This window comes from Pteropus vampyrus, unplaced genomic scaffold, assembly GCF_000151845.1.
Source record: "Pteropus vampyrus isolate Shadow unplaced genomic scaffold, Pvam_2.0 Scaffold22, whole genome shotgun sequence".
In the NCBI taxonomy this organism is placed as follows: Eukaryota; Metazoa; Chordata; class Mammalia; order Chiroptera; family Pteropodidae; genus Pteropus; species Pteropus vampyrus.
Window position 1 is genome coordinate 7,162,284 of NW_011888803.1, and position 20,891 is coordinate 7,183,174.

The window sequence follows — 20,891 nt, forward strand, 5'->3', positions numbered from 1 at the left end:
GTACAAATTGAGTCAGCTAAGCATATTATATTTTAAGCATGAAGACAGCAGAAGCTTCATTCAAAGCCAGCAGAATTCACAAACATGTATCGTATATTTTTAATACATTAGCAGCCCTGAAAAACTGCTGTTTTCTACATAGTTTCTGGTGTACTACTGATATTCTTACAGAAGTAAAACCGATTTTGTCTAAGCAATGAAGCCACTCCTGAGTCCTCTAGAATAATATCACGTGCTGTGGCCCAGAGCAAGGAGGAAAGTTCTTCAGGAGGTCTTTATGCAGTTGCCTTTAGTATTAATGATTGGGATATGAAATGTTCGTGTATTTGTGTTTAGCATGAATGTGATAGTGAGTAAAAATTCATTGCGTCCTCTAGAGAGGAGTGTGCTTATTTACATGAGTTCAGAATTCTTTATTTGCACTACAAAGTTAAGAACAGGCAGTGAAAGAGGGAGTTACAGGATCCTTTGTTTTCAGAAAGATGGGTGAGATGTTGGGGAGACGTACCCAGCAGAGATATCCCAGGATAGAGTGCCATGCGATTTCAGGGAAAAGCCGTCAGCCTGAGGGAAGATACTGTAGCGGGAAAAGCCCCGTCTGTCCCTGGCACCTGCTCCTGGTGTTGCTGCCGATTCAAGTCTCCAAAGCCTCTCCTCCCAGCACAGCCTGCGTCACACTGCCGTGATGACTTTCACTTCTGTGCCCTCTTTCCTCCATCTATCTATGTCTCTTGTCCCTTAACCACTTTTCGGAATAAGGCATGGAACACACAACCCTCATCATGCAGCTGATTGAGATTTTCCTCTTCACTAGACTATGAGTTTCTAAGGATTGTCGGGTGCCTGGCTCATAGTAAGCAGGTTAAAATTAATTAATGAGTGGAATAAAAGATCGATTGGGGATATCAGGAAGGGGACATTGAACCAGTACCTTTTAAAAACAAGTGAGATTCTAATTGCTGGAACTTGAACAGAGAGGGCTTTGAGTGGCATAACCATGGGAAAGTCCAGGATTTTACTCAGTTGGGTTTCAGTACATATCTGGAATGGGAAATAAGCCTGCAAAGATATGTTTGAATCAAATCCCTGACTGCCAAGCTAAAGAATTTGGAACATACAGAGGCTTGAAGAATTATTTGCCTTTTCAGTGCTTTCATTGTTTGGGTGTACTGCAGCTAAATGAAGTCAACTTTTATTTATCTGAATATTAAAAAATAAAAAATATCCTGTCAAGAAACTTCGAATCATTCTTTCTCTTTTTGGGTCTGCCTTTTATCCAGATTCTTGCTTGTTAGGATGAAGGGAGAGGGAGAAGGGAATGGAAATAAAACTAAAACTTATTTGGTTGCTTCCTTCTTAGATACATCAGAGGCAAAGAGATCGATATTAATGTATTAGGATCAGAATTATATTGCTTTTAGCCAAAATCTGTTTTAAGATACAGGCAAAGAGTAGGTTAACTTAATTTTGAAATAAGTTATAAAGATCAAGGCAATACAAAGTTAGAGTGCATTTTTGAATAGAAACTGAAATAACATTGAGAATTAGCTTTATAAGAAGAATAATGTGGTAAATATATCACCATTATATATTAACCAGTGTCTAAAGTAACTTTTGCTCTGAACTTTAAAGCAGAAATGCAATTAATGAGTAGAATGAGATTTTGAACCACATATGGATTGTATTTATCCAGAGTTCTCTTTTGTTCTGACCAACACTCAGAATCTACGATATCATAAGTACCATAAAATATACACGTGCTAGATGGAGAGTTTCAACTATTTTCCACATGTCTTCACTAATATATAAAGAGAAAATGAAGAGCATTGCTGCCAGCACTTAAAATTATAATGTGCCAACATGAAAACACTCATTATAAGGTCTCAATCTGCACATTTCTGCCAAATTTGTTATTTATTACATTTCTGTTCCCATGATGGTGTCTCTCTAGCTCTCTTTAAAAGTGAGGTTATTGTTTAATTAAGGGATAATCATTTCCCTGAGTGAATTATTCACGCATAATATAATTTTTATCAATATATGATATACCTAACCGTATGCACAGGAACTAAAAGGTGACTGGGTTAAATGGAATCGTTGATTTGCTTAAACGAGGGATTGTAGACAAATTCTGCCCTCTTTTCTTGCTAATTTTTTTGTAATAAGTTAAAGTGCATACACATTTTTTAAAGGTTCCATGCCTGGAAAAATATTTATGAATTTATCATCTTTACACATTGTATTCTAAGAAACATTTTGCTGTGATGACAGTGAATGATAAATATTAAATGATAATGAAACTTTTATATCTGCCATCTCATTTCATCAGTGCAAAATTATCAGCCACAATGGGATCCACCATCTGCAAAGGGTTCTAAACAGCTCCATTTAAATTCCTTCTGGGATTTGACATGCATGAGTTATAAGAGAATGGTCCATTGAGAGGGGAACAAAGTGTCTCAGTTTGGCCACAAATAAAGGTCCTTGAGGAGACATATGGCTTTCCTAGTGGGGAAAGGTGAGACTTAAATTCATCCTCTGAAATGTCTTATAATTTTACTCAGCCTTGGCACTCTGGTCTCCCTAGCACCTGCCATCATGTTGCCTTGGATCATCTCCAGTTTCCTCTTTAAAACTGTTTTTGAAACCACTGGATGGACCCGGCAAAATTATTCATCATGCTTTAACATAAACAGCCTAGACTGACAATATGTGCCTGCATATATCTGCCTCTGCAAGCCATCCCCTCCCAGGGCCTAATTTTGTGTATGTTTGGAGCAAAAGACACTTTTCAAAATTATTGTTGAAAATCTTCAAATGTCCTAGTCAAGGCCCAGAACTGGCTGGGCCCTCCAGTGCATGCATCCTCAATAGTACTTGTTCACCCCTCAATTCTAGTACAACTTAGAGTTCGCTGTTTACACGTTTGCTTCCCTTCCCCAGATTGCCAGCTTCTGGGTAGGGCCTATATATTCCTATCCTTGTAACCCTGCATCTAGCACAGTACTGAGAAGCAGTAGGTTTTATATTCGTACCAATGAGTAAGTAGAGTGGGAAAAGCATAGATTTGGAGGTAAGCATATGTGAATCCAATCCTAGCTTTATCTGTGATGTGATTTTGGATGAGGGTCTTATCCTTTCTGAGCCTTAGTTTTCTAAAAACAGATTACACTAGACAGTTAAGAAGTAGCTGAGAAGCTGATAATAAGTAATGTGTGAAAAGTGTACTATAGATTCTAAATTCTCTCTGGTTGTTAGTCCATTAATACAACATATTTTTGCTGTGCATTGTCTGCAACCACCAGACCTGTGCTAGGTGCTGGAGAGCAGAAGAGATGAAAATAGACAAGTTTCTTCTCTCAGGATGTGAGTAGTCTAACATTGTGATTTTTCTTCTAAGTTATTTTTTGAGGGGTGAGAGGGCTATCAGGCTTAAACTTGGGTGGATCGCTGATTACATGCATTGATTAGTTTCTAACCCCTTGCTTCTTCTGTGTGGGTCCCCTCACCCTCTTATAAGAGTGTACCCTGTTCTCCATTGCTCCTGTTTTCCGTGGTACACTGCCAGTAGTTTTGCCAAGTTCATATTCTCTGCTGCATTGCTAGACCTCAAGAATATTTCAGAATTATGGAAGTGGTGATGTCATATCCCAGCAGAATAAGACTCAGGAAAGCTTCCCATTCTAAAATTACAATGTAGCATACTTTGTTATTACAATTAGATAACTATTCTTTATGAGGAAAGACATCTAATTGAAGCCATCCGCAGGGAGAGTAAATTCAGATGTTTTCTGGGGCACTTAAAAGTGAATCCTATGGGACTCTGTGCTCACTGCTAGCAGTGAGCAGATTAGAAAACTTAAAAGATTTGTTAAAACAACAAACTCCCGTCCGAACATTCTTCAAGCCCACCTTAGGCAAAAGAGGAAGGAAAATGTTACCTTAAAGAGAGTCCCCAGTGTCAGCCCATGTTGCTTATGTTAATGGGATAGTAGAAAATCCCAGCACGTAAATAATTTTTTAAAAACCCATTTAACTTTGATGTTAAAACACATAGTTAATGTTTGAAAATGTTTGGGCAAAAAACAGTCTTTCCCCCGTGAATATTGCCTGTTAAATGATACGAAGGTATGTGTGTGTGCACATGTGTGAGCGTGTATGTCTACGAGTGTGTATGTACATGGGCATGTAGTGTTTACAAATGCACAGCCTCTAAGCCCAAAAGGGAAAACACTTCTAACTAGTAAATGTTCTCTTTAAATGTTTTTAAATTAAGTTCTGTGTTGATAAATCATTGGTCACATGTGCCATTATTAAGTGACACCCTCTTCTTTAGCAAATACAAGGTTTTTTTTGGTTGTTGTTTTTGTTTTTTTTAATCAAATATTTTAAGTTTCTACTGTGAGCAAAACATTATACTGGGAGTGAGGCAGAGGTCCAGCCAGATGCTTGATTCTTGAGTGCTTGAAGACTTTTAGTAATGTGCATCTTTTGAACTTTCACTAAATGCTGACCCTCCCCAAGCTTAGTTCTAAGCCCAATTTTCTTCTCATCTTTTCCCAAGGATTCTAAATGCTCCTGTCACCTAAATGTGTACCTCTAGCCCACTCGTCTGCTTAGAACTCCAGACTTATGTCTCACATTAAACCTCTACTTAGACATAGAGCATACCCCAAATTCAGTGTGTACAGTTAACCCTGGGGGTGCCATCTAAGCGAGTTAACCACCTTTCATCCAGTTCCATGACACTTCCATTTGCTTCATTCTCGGGGTCTAGTCCACCACTAAGTCACGCTGGTTTTATTGGTTAAATATCTCTTAAACCCTCACACTTATCTCCTTTTCCATAGCCTCATCTCTAGTCTTGGTCACCATGATCTCCTGCTTGGATGACTCCAGTGGACCTCTCACTGCCACCCCTTCTTGCCCTCTGGAACCTCTCCAGAACTGTTTTCAAAATGTAAATCTGATCAGGTCGCCCTTTACCTAGGACCATTTAACAAGTCCCCATTGCTTGTAGACACAAATCTAGAATCCTCAGTGTGGCCACCAAGACCTGCATGGCTCCCTTGGCAGCGTATATTCTTGTCAAAGAGCCTGCAATAATCTTCTGACTTCTTCATCTGGTTAATTTCTGGCTGCTTTCTAGACCTTACCTCAAAAGAAACTTCCATGGGAAAGCCTCCTCTAGGTCCTTAAATTGCCACAGTACAGTGCGCTTGTCCTTCATAGCACTTAGCACAATGTGCAGCTGTACATTTTGTTGTGTGATTACTCATCAGTGCCTTCCCCATGCAGGACTATGGGTCCAAAGAGCAAGCACCATGTCTATTTGCTCACCAGTGTGTTCCTCGTTGGAGAGTAAGCAGGAGCTTCCTCCTGAAGGATCTCCTAAGCCAAGTGACACTGCTTGGAATTTACCTTAAAGGCAATGGGAAATTTGGAGGATTTTAAGTGGGGAACAGTGTGATCAGATGTTCACTTCGGAAGAATCGCCTTGGTTGAGGTCTAGAGAAATCTTGATGAATACACCTGCAGCAGAAGCGAGGCAGAGTCACAGTAACTGCAGGTCCCTGCTTTTCTCTCTCTATTTCTACTTCTCTTGCACATCCTTTCTAAATGCAGTGAAGTTACCTACCCACTGATTCTTGAGGACAAATGCTTGATCATCATCTAGTCATTTGAATATTGATTGAGTTCCTAACTAGATGCTTGACACTAGGGATAATAAATTGAGAAACGGTCCAGGCCCAAATGTGTATCTCTAGCCCATATCTCCCACTGTGGTGTGACAGACTGTCCAATAAGCAGAGAGTATAATCCAGCACAGAAAGTGCTACAGTGGGAATTTGAATGGAGTTCTTGAATGCAGAGGGAGTTATAACTAAAACAGTTCCCTGGTATAGCAAGAAAATGCCTCACAGAGGAGGAGGCATTTGAACTAAGATTAACTAGGTAGGAATGGTGGATCTTGTCAGGTAGAAATGAATGAGGGGTCACTGTGTGTGGAACAACATGTGCAAAGGCTCAGAGCTGTAAAAGGGCATGGCATACTGGGGAATAACTTTAGCCCTGCAGTTTCAGAACTGCAGAGAGGGTGTGTGGGGATGGGGATGAGGAAGGTGGTGAGAGATGGAAAAAGACAGTTACACTGGGGCTATTTTGTAAAGGGCCTGGTGTTATTAACTCAGGAGTATGAATATCGTACTGAATATCATACTGTGGGCCACCGGAAATCACTGGACCACTCAATATCTCTGGATTAAAAAAAGAGTATATAGAAAATACTTTATATTAAAGGTCTGATGGCTTATTAGGAAAGCAGTGACTGAACCAGTAAGAGAAATGATCTTCTGAACCTAGGAGACACAAGAATGATTATGGTCCTGAGAGAGGTGTACCAGGATCTGGGCCACTGAGAGAAAAGAGGGCTATGGTTCCAGTGAGCTGGCCTGGACCCACCCCTAGGAGACTGAGTAGTGAGCCTGGCCGCACACTCTTGCATGATCTACCATGACGACTGTCTGGATTTGTGTTTTGCAGTTCCATGGAGAATGGGAGGCCACCCGATCCTGCAGACTGGGCTGTGATGGATGTCGTCAATTATTTCCGAACAGCAGGATTTGAGGAGCAAGCTAATGCTTTTCAGGAACAGGTAACTCAGTCTAGAGAAACATATGATGAACACAATTACCCGCCTTCCCTGCAGTGGGCAGAGGAAGTGAGGAAGAAGAGGACCAGAGAGCAGTGAGTGATCAGTGAAGCTCTCTGCATGTCCTCCACATCAAGTTCTGATCATACCAGACCCTGAGAAACTGAGGAGAGTGGAGAAGGGAGAAGGAAAGTGACAAGCTAATGGTTCCTTCCTGCAAGAGAAAAACCCAAGCCCTGAGTCACAGCTGCAGAAAGGAGGGCTAAAGCTCATTTACTTCTGCGAGACGGAACAGCTCTACCTTCACCCTAAATCCACTAGAAAGCAAGAACAGAAAGGAATGAAAAAAGAGGGACAGATCTGACACTAAGAGACATGCAGTACCATCTACTACTTGCCTTGGCACCAACTGAGCTTAATAACCCCCTCCAATTTGCTTTCCCAGTACTTAGCAAAGTAGAGTGGAAAGAGCACAGGATTTAGTCAAATCTCGGTTCTTCTAACTCTGTGTGACCCGAGCAACTTACTATATCTCTCTGAGTCTTGGTTTCACATCTATAACATGAGACTATCCATACCTCACTTGATAAGGTGGTGTCGTGAGGACACAAAGACAGTGAATGTACAGCACCTAGGATAGGTCCTGGCCCAATGTTGATGCCTCAAAATGTTAATTCCCTTCCCTCAGATTAAGGCAGCTGCAGATGTGGTGGCTGGGTCATGCTCACTTCCTGGACAGCCATCTTATTGCTGTGTTCTCACGTGGTAGAAGGGGTGAAAGAGCTCTCTGGGGCCTCTTTTATAAGGACACTAATCCCATTGATAACGACTCTGCCCTCATGACCTAATTACCTCTGAGAGGCTCCACCCGTTAACATCATTTCTAATACCCCCTGAAAATTAAGTTTCAGCATAGGAATTTGAGGGAGACACAAACATTTAGACCATAGAAGTTCCATTTAGATAAAGGTTGAAAACAGGAAAATCCATCAGTGGTAGCAAAAAATCAGAACTTGGTTGCCCCTGGATAGATGGTGGTGGAGAATGACTGGCAAGGGGCATGAGGGGACTTTTTGGGTGATGATAGTGTTCTGTGTCTTGATAAGGGTTTGGATTACAGGTATATGCATTGGTAACTGCCTGTGCACCAATATATGCAAACGATTTAGATTCGTGTATTAACATAGCCTCTAAATTTTACCTCAAAAAGAAAAGAATTTTAAAAATATTAACAATGATATGCAAACTGAAGTATTTAGGGGAAAAGTATACTAATGTATACAACTTACTTTGAAATGCATCAAAATATGGATTGAAAATTGGATAGAGGCATGAGTAGATTGGTAGATGTACGATCAAGTATAGAAAATGTTAATTGTCGAATCTAGGAGGTAGGAATAAAATACTCTTGTAACTTTTCTTTATGTTTGAAAATTTGTATAATAAAATTGCGAGGGAAAATAGCTCAGGTTGGAAAGTGGAAGGCCAATCAGCTGGAGCATATTTTATTTTAATTTTTAATGGTATAATGTCCATTTGTAGCATTGCAGTTGAGAAACTCACTTCTAAAATTATATTTAAATAATATTGTGAAAAGTTAACCAAAAAAAAAAAAGTGTCTTAGCTAGGTGACCAGCTGTCCAGAAGTGTTTTTCAGATTGAGTCTTTGTACAGACTTCTCTGAGACAACTGTCCCATATTGGAGTAGGGGTTGTTCTTTGGGCCTTCCAGATTCTGTGGACCTCAGAAATGGAACTGGCCAGCTCTGAGCTTGGCCTAGGAGGAGGCCCTTTCTTCCAGGATGACATCGCTCTGGCACCAGGGACACTGGAAAGCAAAAGAGAATAAACTCTCCCAAAGCATTTCATTCAGAAGTCTTTCTAGGGGAGAAAAGAGCATCATCTTACTATTCTATTGAGCCTGCCAACTCAGGAGGCTGAAAAGAGAATTTCCAGGGGACTGGAGTTTTACAAGCATGAACCAGAAGCTTAAGTTCCTTCATTCTCATGGACAGGTGATTGGGTGAAGTAGAGTCTACCTTGAATTATTCTCTGGAAGTGGTCCGACCTTCCTCCTACTGTGAACTTCTCATCATCTTTCCTCTGCTCATTAAAGGAGGTAGGAGGTGAGGAGGGAACCACTAGTCAGGCTCAGGCTGATAAGACGAGCAGGTGCTGTGATTTTCATGAGGACTTGAGGATTACGATCCTCTACCATGTTAACCTGCCTCTTCCATCATCATGCTTCAGAGATTTTCAGTGTTTCGCCTCCAGGGATCTTCCTCTCAATGAACCTCAAGCAGACAGTAGCCACTCGTTAAGTTCCTCCCAGATGGGAAAACTGCAGGCCACCCCCCATCACAAACACATGACCCTTTCAGGCATATCTTCCAGGTCACAACAGCCACATCTTTAAATCTGTTCAGGGAAAGCTTTGCCCTGCCATTAGATATAAGCGGGGCAAGGATAGATAGAGAGCATCCCCTAATCCACCTTAAAAAAGGGCGGATCCAGAAAAAAATAGCACAGTTGCCAATGACGTTTCATGAAGTATAGTTTCATGGCTGACTCTTATGCTCTGAATGTTTGTGTCCCCCACAAAATGTGTAGGTCAAAACCCTAACTCCTGAAAAGGTGGTATTAGGAGGTTGGACTTTAGGGAGATAAGTAGATTTAGATGATGTCATGAGGGTAGAACCCTTGTGATGGGAATTAATGCCCTGAAAAGAAGAGACCAGAGAACTTGTTCTTTCTCTCTCTGCCACGTGAGGATACAGCAAGGTGGCAGCTACCTGTAAGCCAAGAAGAGGACTCTCACCAAGAACCCATCCTTGTTGCCACTGTGATCTTGAACTACCAGCCTCCAGAACTGTGAGGAATACATTTCTATTGTTGAAGCCACTCAGTCTGTGGTATCTTGCTATAGTGGCATGAGCTGACTAGGACACTGACATTGATGTCAGACCCTCAGATGGACTGACTTTAAGGAGAGCATCTGTCTTTATGGTATGTTCTCACAGTACATAAGTGGATACTATGTTGCTATAGCAACCAGACTTGGATGTGTCTCTTAGAAGACATCAGGCCATTGAATGACATTTGTCCAAAGGACAGGAATGATGTTCCATGTTCCTGTGGTATGGAGAGGCAGCTGGATTAAGCTGGCGATCTTTGCTTAACACTACCACATGACGATTATCTCCATTAAATTTCCCTCTGATGCAATTACCCCCATCAAGTTTTCTTCTTCTGGAAAAACTCTTTTGAGCCTTCTGTGTGAGCTGCAACTACAAGCCAGAAGAACTCTCCAAAGAGAATGCCTGGGTCCCTGCATAGCCCCCTGCCTACTCCCACACAAATGACCCACTGTCAATAGTGTGCGTATGTGTTGGGTTGTATTACTGTTCTGGCCAGTCTCCTTCTATGACCAGTGATGCTCTCCCTCAGGTTGGCATGTGGTTTGTGTCATCAAGGGAGTTGGGCCTACTGGCCTCATTAACATTCTGCTCCAGAGGGTTCACTGGCCCATAAGAGAAGGAGGCAGTGGGAGCCCTTCCTAGAGAAGGCAGTGATTCCAGCTCTGTCAATATTATGTCTCTTTCCCACAGACACTGTGGTGTCTGTTTTCCCAAGTGTCTTCTAGCAGAGAGACCTCACAGGTTGTAGTGAAGGGCATGAGTGAGAGTCATGACTCCTGGTTTCTTTTCTCCTGGTTGATTCATAGTTACTGGATGATCCTGGCAAGTTTACCTTTCTAGGACTCAAATTTCTATAGTGAATATTGAGTTAAACAAGCAGAATATTGCTTAAGCTCCTATATTAAGAGTCAGGTGTTATTTTAGAACTTGCCCTCATGAAGTATGCTTTCAATGCAAAGCATAGGGCCCAAAAACACTTGAGATGATATATATACATAGTTGAATTTTTGTGACTAGATGATAAAAAATTGGCACTTGCCCATGGTTATAGGTTGCCTGGTTTTCAAGAGTCAAAGATACTTTAGAAATTTTACTTTCCTAAGAGCTTTAGTTTGAGAGAGAACCTTTTGACCAACCTCAATTCAAAAGCATTGCCAGCTTCCTCACTCAGAACATTAAGGATCAGGTTCACTTTGTCAAACACTACAGGTAAATGAGCATCATTCTCTGGTGTAAAGCCATCTCTATTGACTGTGCTTCTAGTGGCCAGTTAAGGCATTCTGGCAGTCCAGTACAGAAACTTCACCACTCAATCTGGAGCCAAAATGCAAGTCACAAAGACAGTTCTGCCCATTGTAGTAAAGTCACTTCATTTCTATCTTTATCTGTCTGACTCATTTATTCAGAATATATATGAAGATGGAAGATAGAGATCTGCCATTCAATCAATACTGTATAATTCATATTGCTCAGATGCCTCAAACTTAAAAGTGGGTGACATCAGTGATTCTGTTTTTAGTAGAGTGTATGTCACTGACATAATTTATTTCTCAGAGTATCATGACAAAATAATATGCAATTCATGGTGACAAATTAACTTTATCTCCTCACTTTCCCCAAACCACACGAATAGCAACAATATTTTACTCTGAAATACCCAATTGGTTGTTTAAGCCATTAATTTGAAAGGATAAGACTGGCATTTCTTTTCAGATGGCTTTTTGCTAACTTTTGATATGTTTCTGAGGGAACTGACTTAATACGTATAAGTGAAGTTTCTTATTGCTACAAATTACCAAGTAACACTAACCACCTCAAATGGAGTAATAAAGTAGGGAGGCCATCAAAGCAACCCTGAGCATGTGTCCATCATGACCAGGTGGATTTCAGCTGTAGTGATTTTAGAAGGATACTTCTAACAAGACCCAGGAAAAATCCAGATTTGGGGAGAGTTCAAAACTTATACGATTCTAAGAGGCCGCCTTGAGAAAAAATTTACAAAATTAGGAATACAAAGTTGCTAAGGCTAAACTTAAGCTTCATTGGCTCTGTAGTAAATCCAGCTCTGAATTAGACCAGCTAAAACCCCACAAATTGGAAATAACTTTTATTACTTTATCAGCATTTTATAGTACCAAGTACTGAAAATATTCAACGTGCTTTTACACCTGATATTTCTGAAAAGCTTAAAGTATTTTATAGCGTAATGAACAGATGAAGTGTAAACTCAAACTGCTGATGTGTCCTGTCAGCCCATAAAAGGATTAGAAAAGAGTTAAAAAGCAAACAGGTAATGCTAACAATTAGAAAACAGCCAGGAGAACTGAAAACAAAACAGGGAAAGAATCTTTTGAATTTTTGATTAAACTGGAGTAGGTTTCCATAAACCAAAAATCCCAAATGGTTTAAATCATTCATTTGAATTGAGAACAATTACGAGACATTATAAGATAGGTGTGTAGTGCTTCTTTGGCTTTTTCACTTGTTCAATTGTTTCCATAGTTGTTATAGATTTTCCTAACATATTCAAATAAGTACAAGACTATTAAAGTAAAATAATGCTCATTATTACAAGTTTTTTTTTTACTTTAATAAAGCCATTTGAAATCATTACAGGTATGAGAACCATTTGAAAGAAGCACAGAGGATTCCAGGCAGAGGGAGGATCAAATACAAAGGCATGGGGACCTGAAATAACATGGTTTATCTTGAGAATAACAGGTACTTTGGAGTAAGAGATGTGGTCCAGGGAATGCCAAGGGATTTGACTGAAGGGTAAACAGGTCTCCAGATAATAGTCTGGTTTGCCTGGCAGAAGAGAACTTTACCTAACAGGCACTAAGAAACCACTGGAGCATAATAAGCGGGAAGTGCCATGATGGGATTTGTGTTTTTGAAAGGTTAATCTTAGTGGCAATGTGGAGAGTAGTTTGGAGGACGAGGAAACCAAAGGCAAGAAAACTGCTGTAATAGTTCATTGGAGATGGAAAGTAAGAGATAGTTTGAAAAATCTGGGAAGACAGTCGAAAGAATTTAGTGGATCGTTAACAATAGAGACTGAAGATTTGTCCCATCCTGGTTCTCCGCTGTAACTCTTGGACTGAGCTCGCTGCTCACAGGTGGAAGAGGGTAGAAGCCTGGATGACTGACTGCCAAGTTTCCAGGTTGGGTGGTTATAATGTAGTGCCATTAACCAGGATGTCTGCGGGAGGTAAGTTTTAAAAAGTATGTAATGAGCATAGTTTGGGACATATTACATTTGAGGGCCCGTAGAACATGTAAATGGGTATATCTAGTAGACAGCTCAGGGGAGAAGTGAGGCCTAGAAACAGAGATATGAGAGCTATCAGCAGTCACAGAAGAGAGTAACAGTGAGAGAGACATTTAGAAGGGGAAGAGAAAAAGGCCAAGGCCAGCACCTTGGGAAACACTGAGGTTTTAATTGTTAGGAAAAGAAAGACGACTAGCAAAAGCAACTGAGAAAGAACACTCAGGGAAGTGGGGAGAGAACCAGTAATGAAAGGTTATATAGAAACCAACGAAGGGGAGAGTTCTGAAGAAAAAGAAATAATTAATGATGTCAAATGCCTCAAAAAGGGGAAGCCCAATGGGATCTGTGCATAACGGTGGAGTTCCAGTGGAGTTGGATGAAGGAGTGTGGATGACTGTTTGGGATGTGGAAGACCCCTTTTTCTAAGTTGAGGAGTGAGTGAGGGACAGGCAAGGGAAGGGAGAACCAGTAGCTGGAGGGTCATGTAGGTATAAGGACTCTCCTCATAAGAGAGGAAGCACTCAAACTTATTTACATGCAGGAAAGTAGCCAAAAGTATTGGACAGGTTAAAATCGAATGAAATTCAGGACAGTTAAATGAAGCAAACTCCCTGAGGATAAGGAAAGAGATGAGATCAAAAGGGTATGGAGGGGCCAGGATATGGAGAAATTAAAACCCTCATGCATTGCAGGTGGGCGAACAATATGGTATAGCTGCTGTAGATAACACTTTGGCAGTTCTACAAAAAATTAAGCATTGAATTACCATATGACCCAGCAATGCCACACAAAAGAATTGAAAAGAGGGACTCAGACGGATACTTGTACACAAATGTTCATTGCAGCATTATTCACAATAACCCAAAGGAAGAAAAACCTAAGTTTGCATGAACAACTAGGTAAACAAAATGTGATATATGTAAACAATGGAATATTATTCAGTCATAAGAACAGATGAACTTCTGATACATGCTACAACATGGAACCTTGAAAACATTATGCTAAGTGAAATAAGCCAAATATGGTATGATTTTATTTATAGGAAATACTTAAAATAGGCAAATTCGTAGAGACATCAAGTAGATTAGAGGTTATCAAGGGCCAGGAGAAGGGGTTATTGCTTAATGGAGTTTCTGTTTGAGGTAATGGAAGAGTTTGAAAAATAGATAATGGTGATGATTACACAACATCATGAATGTAATTAATGCCACTGAATTATACACATAAAAATAGTTAAAATGGCCTATTTCATGTTATATGTGTTTTACCACAATAAAATGTAATGTCAGCCATAATACACACGATTTGGTCTATGATTTGGTTCAGTTTGGTCAGTAAAAAATTCAACTATTTTATTAAAAAAAAAAAGAATATAAAGGAATTAATTCTAAGCAAGACAAAGATATCTTCCTCTATCTTTCCTGCCCTTCCACTATACCCCAGTGTTCTGGGGGCATAAGTGAGGATGTGTGTAGATACAGCTAAGAGTGCCCTTGTCCTCAGGGACATTAGGGAGTTCCTGACAGTCTCAATTAACTTTGCTAAACAAGAGGCTCCTTCGCTTAGAGTGGACAGGATGGATGGAGTTTTAATAAGAAACTAGAGGAGAGCAGTGAAGGTTAAGAATGGCCAACAAAGGGAATGGAAGAGGGAACTGACCAAGGATAAACAAAAGAACTGTTGAGGTATTCTACTGACCCAGCTGAGATTGGTATACTGCACAAGTACAATGTTTCATCTTTATGGTTTCTTGATTTATTTCCAGCTGCATCAGGTATAGGGGTCAGAAAAGCTAGACTGCTCGTAGGTGGAGTGTTTGTGACATGGACACAGTGGAGGACTGATAGCTTAAGAGAATATGTGAAAGAATGATTCCCAGGGCCAGTTATAAGATATAGACTTGGTACAAAAGAGGAACCCGAAGGAGACTCATAACCCTGGAAAAAGTGGAGTTGAAATGAAAAAGCGAGTGTAATTAGAGCGATGAGTGAGAGATAGAATAGGATATTGGACTTCCAGTGTTGGCAGAGGTAGGACTCTTCTGGTTGATGACATAAGAGTCGGTTTTAAAAGTGAAGGTGAAGTTGTAGAAATATTTGGTGTATTAGATTAACTTCTGTCTACATGTGGATGAAAACATTTGTAATGGATTAATTATAGTAGATGCTTATTTCTTGCTCATATAAATAGTCCAAGGTGGTCAGTGGGGGTATCTGCTTCACTGTAATGCAAGGACCCAGGCCGATGGACTCTCTGTCATCTTCAGCCAGAAGCTGTCAAGGTCATCTGGGCATTGATATCCAGTTAGTATAAGGATAAAGAGCAAGGAGTGCACGTATGTGGTTTTTTGGGCCAGGCCTGAAAGAGGTGCATATCCACCAAATTGCAAGGAAGTCTGGGAAATGTGTAGTTGTGTGTCCTGGAAAAAGAGCAACCGGCAGCCCTTGCTACACATGAGCTTTAAAGCCATTTTTAAAGCATTTGTTGTTGTCATGCTGCTACTTAGTTTTGTCCTTGAGCCCAGAGATAAATTTCAAAAAGGCTAACTTTAGAAGATGAAATGAAGTGAAGAAGCCTTATCTGATCATACATGAAAAGCCTTCACTTCTAGTTCTGTTCCTTATATCTACTTTTTTTTTTAAATCTAGGCAGACATCTCTGTAACCCAGTTTCCTCATTTGATGAAGTGAGTTGCATTCTTTCTACATCAGAAATGTGTACAAGGTTTTTTAGATTTTGTTTTTGTTTTGTTTTGTTTTGTTTTGTTTTGGTGATAGAGCCCCTTTATCACCCACTTTGGCCCAGCAGCAAATATTAAATAACACAGGGAGATGCCTATTTAGTCACTGAAGGCATTAGTCCTCACAAATTAGCCAAAATGGATTTTGTGCCTGATTTAAGTACAAGACCTATTTTGCTTCTGACTGTTATGGGTATATCTAGTAGACAGCTCAGGGGAGAAGTGAGGCCTAGAAACAGAGATATGAGAGCTACCAGCAGTCACAGAAGAGAGTAACAGTGAGAGAGACATTTAGAAGGGGAAGAGAAAAAGGCCAAGGCCAGCACCTTGGGAAACACTGAGGTTTTAATTGTTAGGAAAAGAAAGACGACTAGCAAAAGCAACTGAGAAAGAACACTCAAGGAAGTGGGGAGAGAACCAGTAATGAAAGGTTATATAGAAACCAACGAAGGGGAGAGTTCTGAAGAAAAAGAAATAATTAATGATGTCAAATGCCTCAAAAAGGGGAAGCCCAATGGGATCTGTGCATAACGGTGGAGTTCCAGTGGAGTTGGATGAAGGAGTGTGGATGACTGTTTGGGATGTGGAAGACCCCTTTTTCTAAGTTGAGGAGTGAGTGAGGGACAGGCAAGGGAAGGGAGAACCAGTAGCTGGAGGGTCATGTAGGTATAAGGACTCTCCTCATAAGAGAGGAAGCACTCAAACTTATTTACATGCAGGAAAGTAGCCAAAAGTATTGGACAGGTTAAAATCGAATGAAATTCAGGACAGTTAAATGAAGCAAACTCCCTGAGGATAAGGAAAGAGATGAGATCAAAAGGGTATGGAGGGGCCAGGATATGGAGAAATTAAAACCCTCATGCATTGCAGGTGGGCGAACAATATGGTATAGCTGCTGTAGATAACACTTTGGCAGTTCTACAAAAAATTAAGCATTGAATTACCATATGACCCAGCAATGCCACACAAAAGAATTGAAAAGAGGGACTCAGACGGATACTTGTACACAAATGTTCATTGCAGCATTATTCACAATAACCCAAAGGAAGAAAAACCTAAGTTTGCATGAACAACTAGGTAAACAAAATGTGATATATGTAAACAATGGAATATTATTCAGTCATAAGAACAGATGAACTTCTGATACATGCTACAACATGGAACCTTGAAAACATTATGCTAAGTGAAATAAGCCAAATATGGTATGATTTTATTTATAGGAAATACTTAAAATAGGCAAATTCGTAGAGACATCAAGTAGATTAGAGGTTATCAAGGGCCAGGAGAAGGGGTTATTGCTTAATGGAGTTTCTGTTTGAGGTAATGGAAGAGTTTGAAAAATAGATAATGGTGATGATTACACAACATCATGAATGTAATTAATGCCACTGAATTATACACATAAAAATAGTTAAAATGGCCTATTTCATGTTATATGTGTTTTACCACAATAAAATGTAATGTCAGCCATAATACACACGATTTGGTCTATGATTTGGTTCAGTTTGGTCAGTAAAAAATTCAACTATTTTATTAAAAAAAAAAAGAATATAAAGGAATTAATTCTAAGCAAGACAAAGATATCTTCCTCTATCTTTCCTGCCCTTCCACTATACCCCAGTGTTCTGGGGGCATAAGTGAGGATGTGTGTAGATACAGCTAAGAGTGCCCTTGTCCTCAGGGACATTAGGGAGTTCCTGACAGTCTCAATTAACTTTGCTAAACAAGAGGCTCCTTCGCTTAGAGTGGACAGGATGGATGGAGTTTTAATAAGAAACTAGAGGAGAGCAGTGAAGGTTAAGAATGGCCAACAAAGGGAATGGAAGAGGGAACTGACCAAGGATAAACAAAAGAACTGTTGAGGTATTCTACTGACCCAGCTGAGATTGGTATACTGCACAAGTACAATGTTTCATCTTTATGGTTTCTTGATTTATTTCCAGCTGCATCAGGTATAGGGGTCAGAAAAGCTAGACTGCTCCTAGGTGGAGTGTTTGTGACATGGACACAGTGGAGGACTGATAGCTTAAGAGAATATGTAAAAGAATGATTCCCAGGGCCAGTTATAAGATATAGACTTGGTACAAAAGAGGAACCCGAAGGAGACTCATAACCCTGGAAAAAGTGGAGTTGAAATGAAAAAGTGAGTGTAATTAGAGTGATGAGTGAGAGATAGAATAGGATATTGGACTTCCAGTGTTGGCAGAGGTAGGACTCTTCTGGTTGATGACATAAGAGTCGGTTTTAAAAGTGAAGGTGAAGTTGTAGAAATATTTGGTGTATTAGATTAACTTCTGTCTACATGTGGATGAAAACATTTGTAATGGATTAATTATAGTAGATGCTTATTTCTTGCTCATATAAATAGTCCAAGGTGGTCAGTGGGGGTATCTGCTTCACTGTAATGCAAGGACCCAGGCCGATGGACTCTCTGTCATCTTCAGCCAGAAGCTGTCAAGGTCATCTGGGCATTGATATCCAGTTAGTATAAGGATAAAGAGCAAGGAGTGCACGTATGTGGTTTTTTGGGCCAGGCCTGAAAGAGGTGCATATCCACCAAATTGCAAGGAAGTCTGGGAAATGTGTAGTGGTGTGTCCTGGAAAAAGAGCAACCGGCAGCCCTTGCTACACATGAGCTTTAAAGCCATTTTTAAAGCATTTGTTGTTGTCATGCTGCTACTTAGTTTTGTCCTTGAGCCCAGAGATAAATTTCAAAAAGGCTAACTTTAGAAGATGAAATGAAGTGAAGAAGCCTTATCTGATCATACATGAAAAGCCTTCACTTCTAGTTCTGTTCCTTATATCTACTTTTTTTTTTAAATCTAGGCAGACATCTCTGTAACCCAGTTTCCTCATTTGATGAAGTGAGTTGCATTCTTTCTACATCAGAAATGTGTACAAGGTTTTTTAGATTTTGTTTTTGTTTTGTTTTGTTTTGTTTTGTTTTGGTGATAGAGCCCCTTTATCACCCACTTTGGCCCAGCAGCAAATATTAAATAACACAGGGAGATGCCTATTTAGTCACTGAAGGCATTAGTCCTCACAAATTAGCCAAAATGGATTTTGTGCCTGATTTAAGTACAAGACCTATTTTGCTTCTGACTGTTAGTTTAATAAATGAGGTAAAGACTTCTTTTTGAGTCACACAAATATATTCTCTCTGTTAACAAGTTGGTCAGTGTTGCTCTTTGAAATTAGGTGAACCCTCCCCCAACATGTATATTATCCACCCTGAATTTTCCACCAATAGGAATGTAAGACAAGCACAGCATCAGCTGAGAGTCATTGGCTGATAATGTTGAGTCACAGTAACTCCACCCACAATGAGCTGCAGAAGGCAGGGAGGGGCGAGGACACTGTAGAGGACAGCTACACCAAAGAGGAATTTCTTCCCCAGAAGAGAATTTGTCCCAAGAACCATGTGATCAGATTCAAAGGATCTTAGTGTAGACTTGAGTAGTTTACCATCTTCCTTTCCAAAGTTAAACGGAAATCCTTCAAACAATAAGCTCTGTGCCTTGGTGGGGAAAGATCTTTTAAAGAAACATGGTGAATTACTACAAAATACTAGGAGTGCCTCAAAATGCTTCCTCCTCTGATATTAAGAAGGCTTATCACCGGTTAGCTCTTCAGGTACACCCAGACAAGAACCCAGAAAACAAGGAGGCAGCTGAGGAGAAATTCAGACAAGTAGCCAAGGCCTATGAGGTCTTGTCTGACGCTGAGAAACGCAACGACTATGACAAGTCCAGAGGGAATCACATCAAAAGAGAAAACAGAGGAGATGGCAGAGACAAAAACTATTTGAAGGAAGAACTGTGGTTTAAGAGGCCACACTCTGGCTTTCAAAATGTCTTTGAAGATGAAGACCTCTTCTCAGGAGATTGTGTTTCCACTGGCTGTGCGGGTGGGGCCAGGAGATCCCGTTCCTCCTTTTTCGATGTGATCCCCATACTGGACACAGGATTTTCCACTTTTGTACCCCTGGGCTCCAGACCAAGTCCCTCTTCCTCTGGAACATTTGTGCCCTTCGTAAGCAGTGGAATGGGAAAGTTTAGATTGGTCACCACTTGTAGCCAGACAGTCAATGGCAGGAGAGTTGTTACAAAGAAAGTTCTAGAAAATGTGAGAGGGAAGACTGAAGTGGAAGAAGAAAGCCTACTTCACCAGATTGCTCCAGGTCATTGGTAAGATGTTGCTGCTATATTCTTTCACAGGGAGATTTTCCTGTGAAGCTGGTAAGTGATGCTTGTCAGAGACAGAATTGGAATTTGAGATTGTGTTGAACTGGAATGGACCGAGGTCAGCTTAGTCCAAACCTCTCATTTCGCAGAGGAAGTGAATAATGGGTCAGATGTTACTTAAGGAACTAGGAAGCAGCAGAGTTTGGCCTTTAGACCCAAGTCTTCTGATTCTAAATTGATCCTTTGTTTCCCCTGCACTATATTTGGAACATCAGAGACCACCACCACAAATATGGCTACCTGAGTCAAGGCCCTAATATCATAAACCTCATCGATTTCTCTTCAGCTTTTCTCCTGCCGTACCTTGCTGTTGTGCAGTTGGCTCTTTCTTAATGGTCTCTCTTTTTCTCTTTCTAGCCTCTTTCTCTTAGGATCTTCTCTTTCCACCTCATCATCTTTCCACACATTTCCAATGGACCATGTCACAGTTAGGCTCAACTGGAAAAGCTACTTAGGTGTAGATTAATGTTGACAGAAAGAAAGAGTGAAAAGTAAATGGGTTTAGATTTTTTATATACTTTTTTTTTAATAGCTAGTATTTATTGAGTATTCAGTAGAAGTCAGGAATTCTACTTCATGTGTGTTGTCTCAATAATACTTTCAGGAGTGAAATATAGTAGCTATCCCCTGCCTCCTGCCCATCATAAGGATAAGGAAATGAAACTTATAGAGATTAAGTGACTGGTCCCAGGCCCCACCTAATAAGTGATAAAATAGTGTCTTACTCTAAAACATATGCTTATCTACTGAGCTGTAACGTCTATAGATCCTATTCATTTATTTGTAGATCTAGGATCTTGCCTTCATTGAGAATTTATACCTGACATCTCTAAACCCTACTTCCATGCATGAATACTTGCTGGAACTTTCTAGTATGCAAACATTTTGAATTTTATTGCCCAACAGGTACTTGGTTACTCTTAACATGAAGACAGAAAACAGAAGCAATGTAAAAAGTTTCAGTGAAACTAATAAATGATTATCCCTCAACACAGATATGTAAACAGGATCCAAAGATATGAATTATCTTTTTTTCTTTTTTGGCTTTAATCATTATCTACATGCAA

The 20,891-nt window shown here is 40.1% G+C and overlaps 1 protein-coding gene across 4 annotated transcripts in view; it reads left to right on the plus strand.

Annotated features, from left to right (window-relative positions):
• Positions 1 to 20,891, plus strand: part of SAMD13 (sterile alpha motif domain containing 13) — a 45,238-nt gene that overhangs the window by 20,042 nt on the left and 4,305 nt on the right. For 3 of the 4 annotated variants that reach the window (XM_011355563.2, XM_023528059.1, XM_023528060.1), the window contains exon 3: positions 6,544 to 6,655. In XM_011355563.2, coding sequence (XP_011353865.1) covers positions 6,544 to 6,655 — 112 coding nt within the window. Of the gene's footprint in view, positions 1 to 6,543; positions 6,656 to 18,214; positions 19,768 to 20,891 lie in introns of those variants that run through there. The other variant, XM_023528058.1, reaches the window with a different exon arrangement.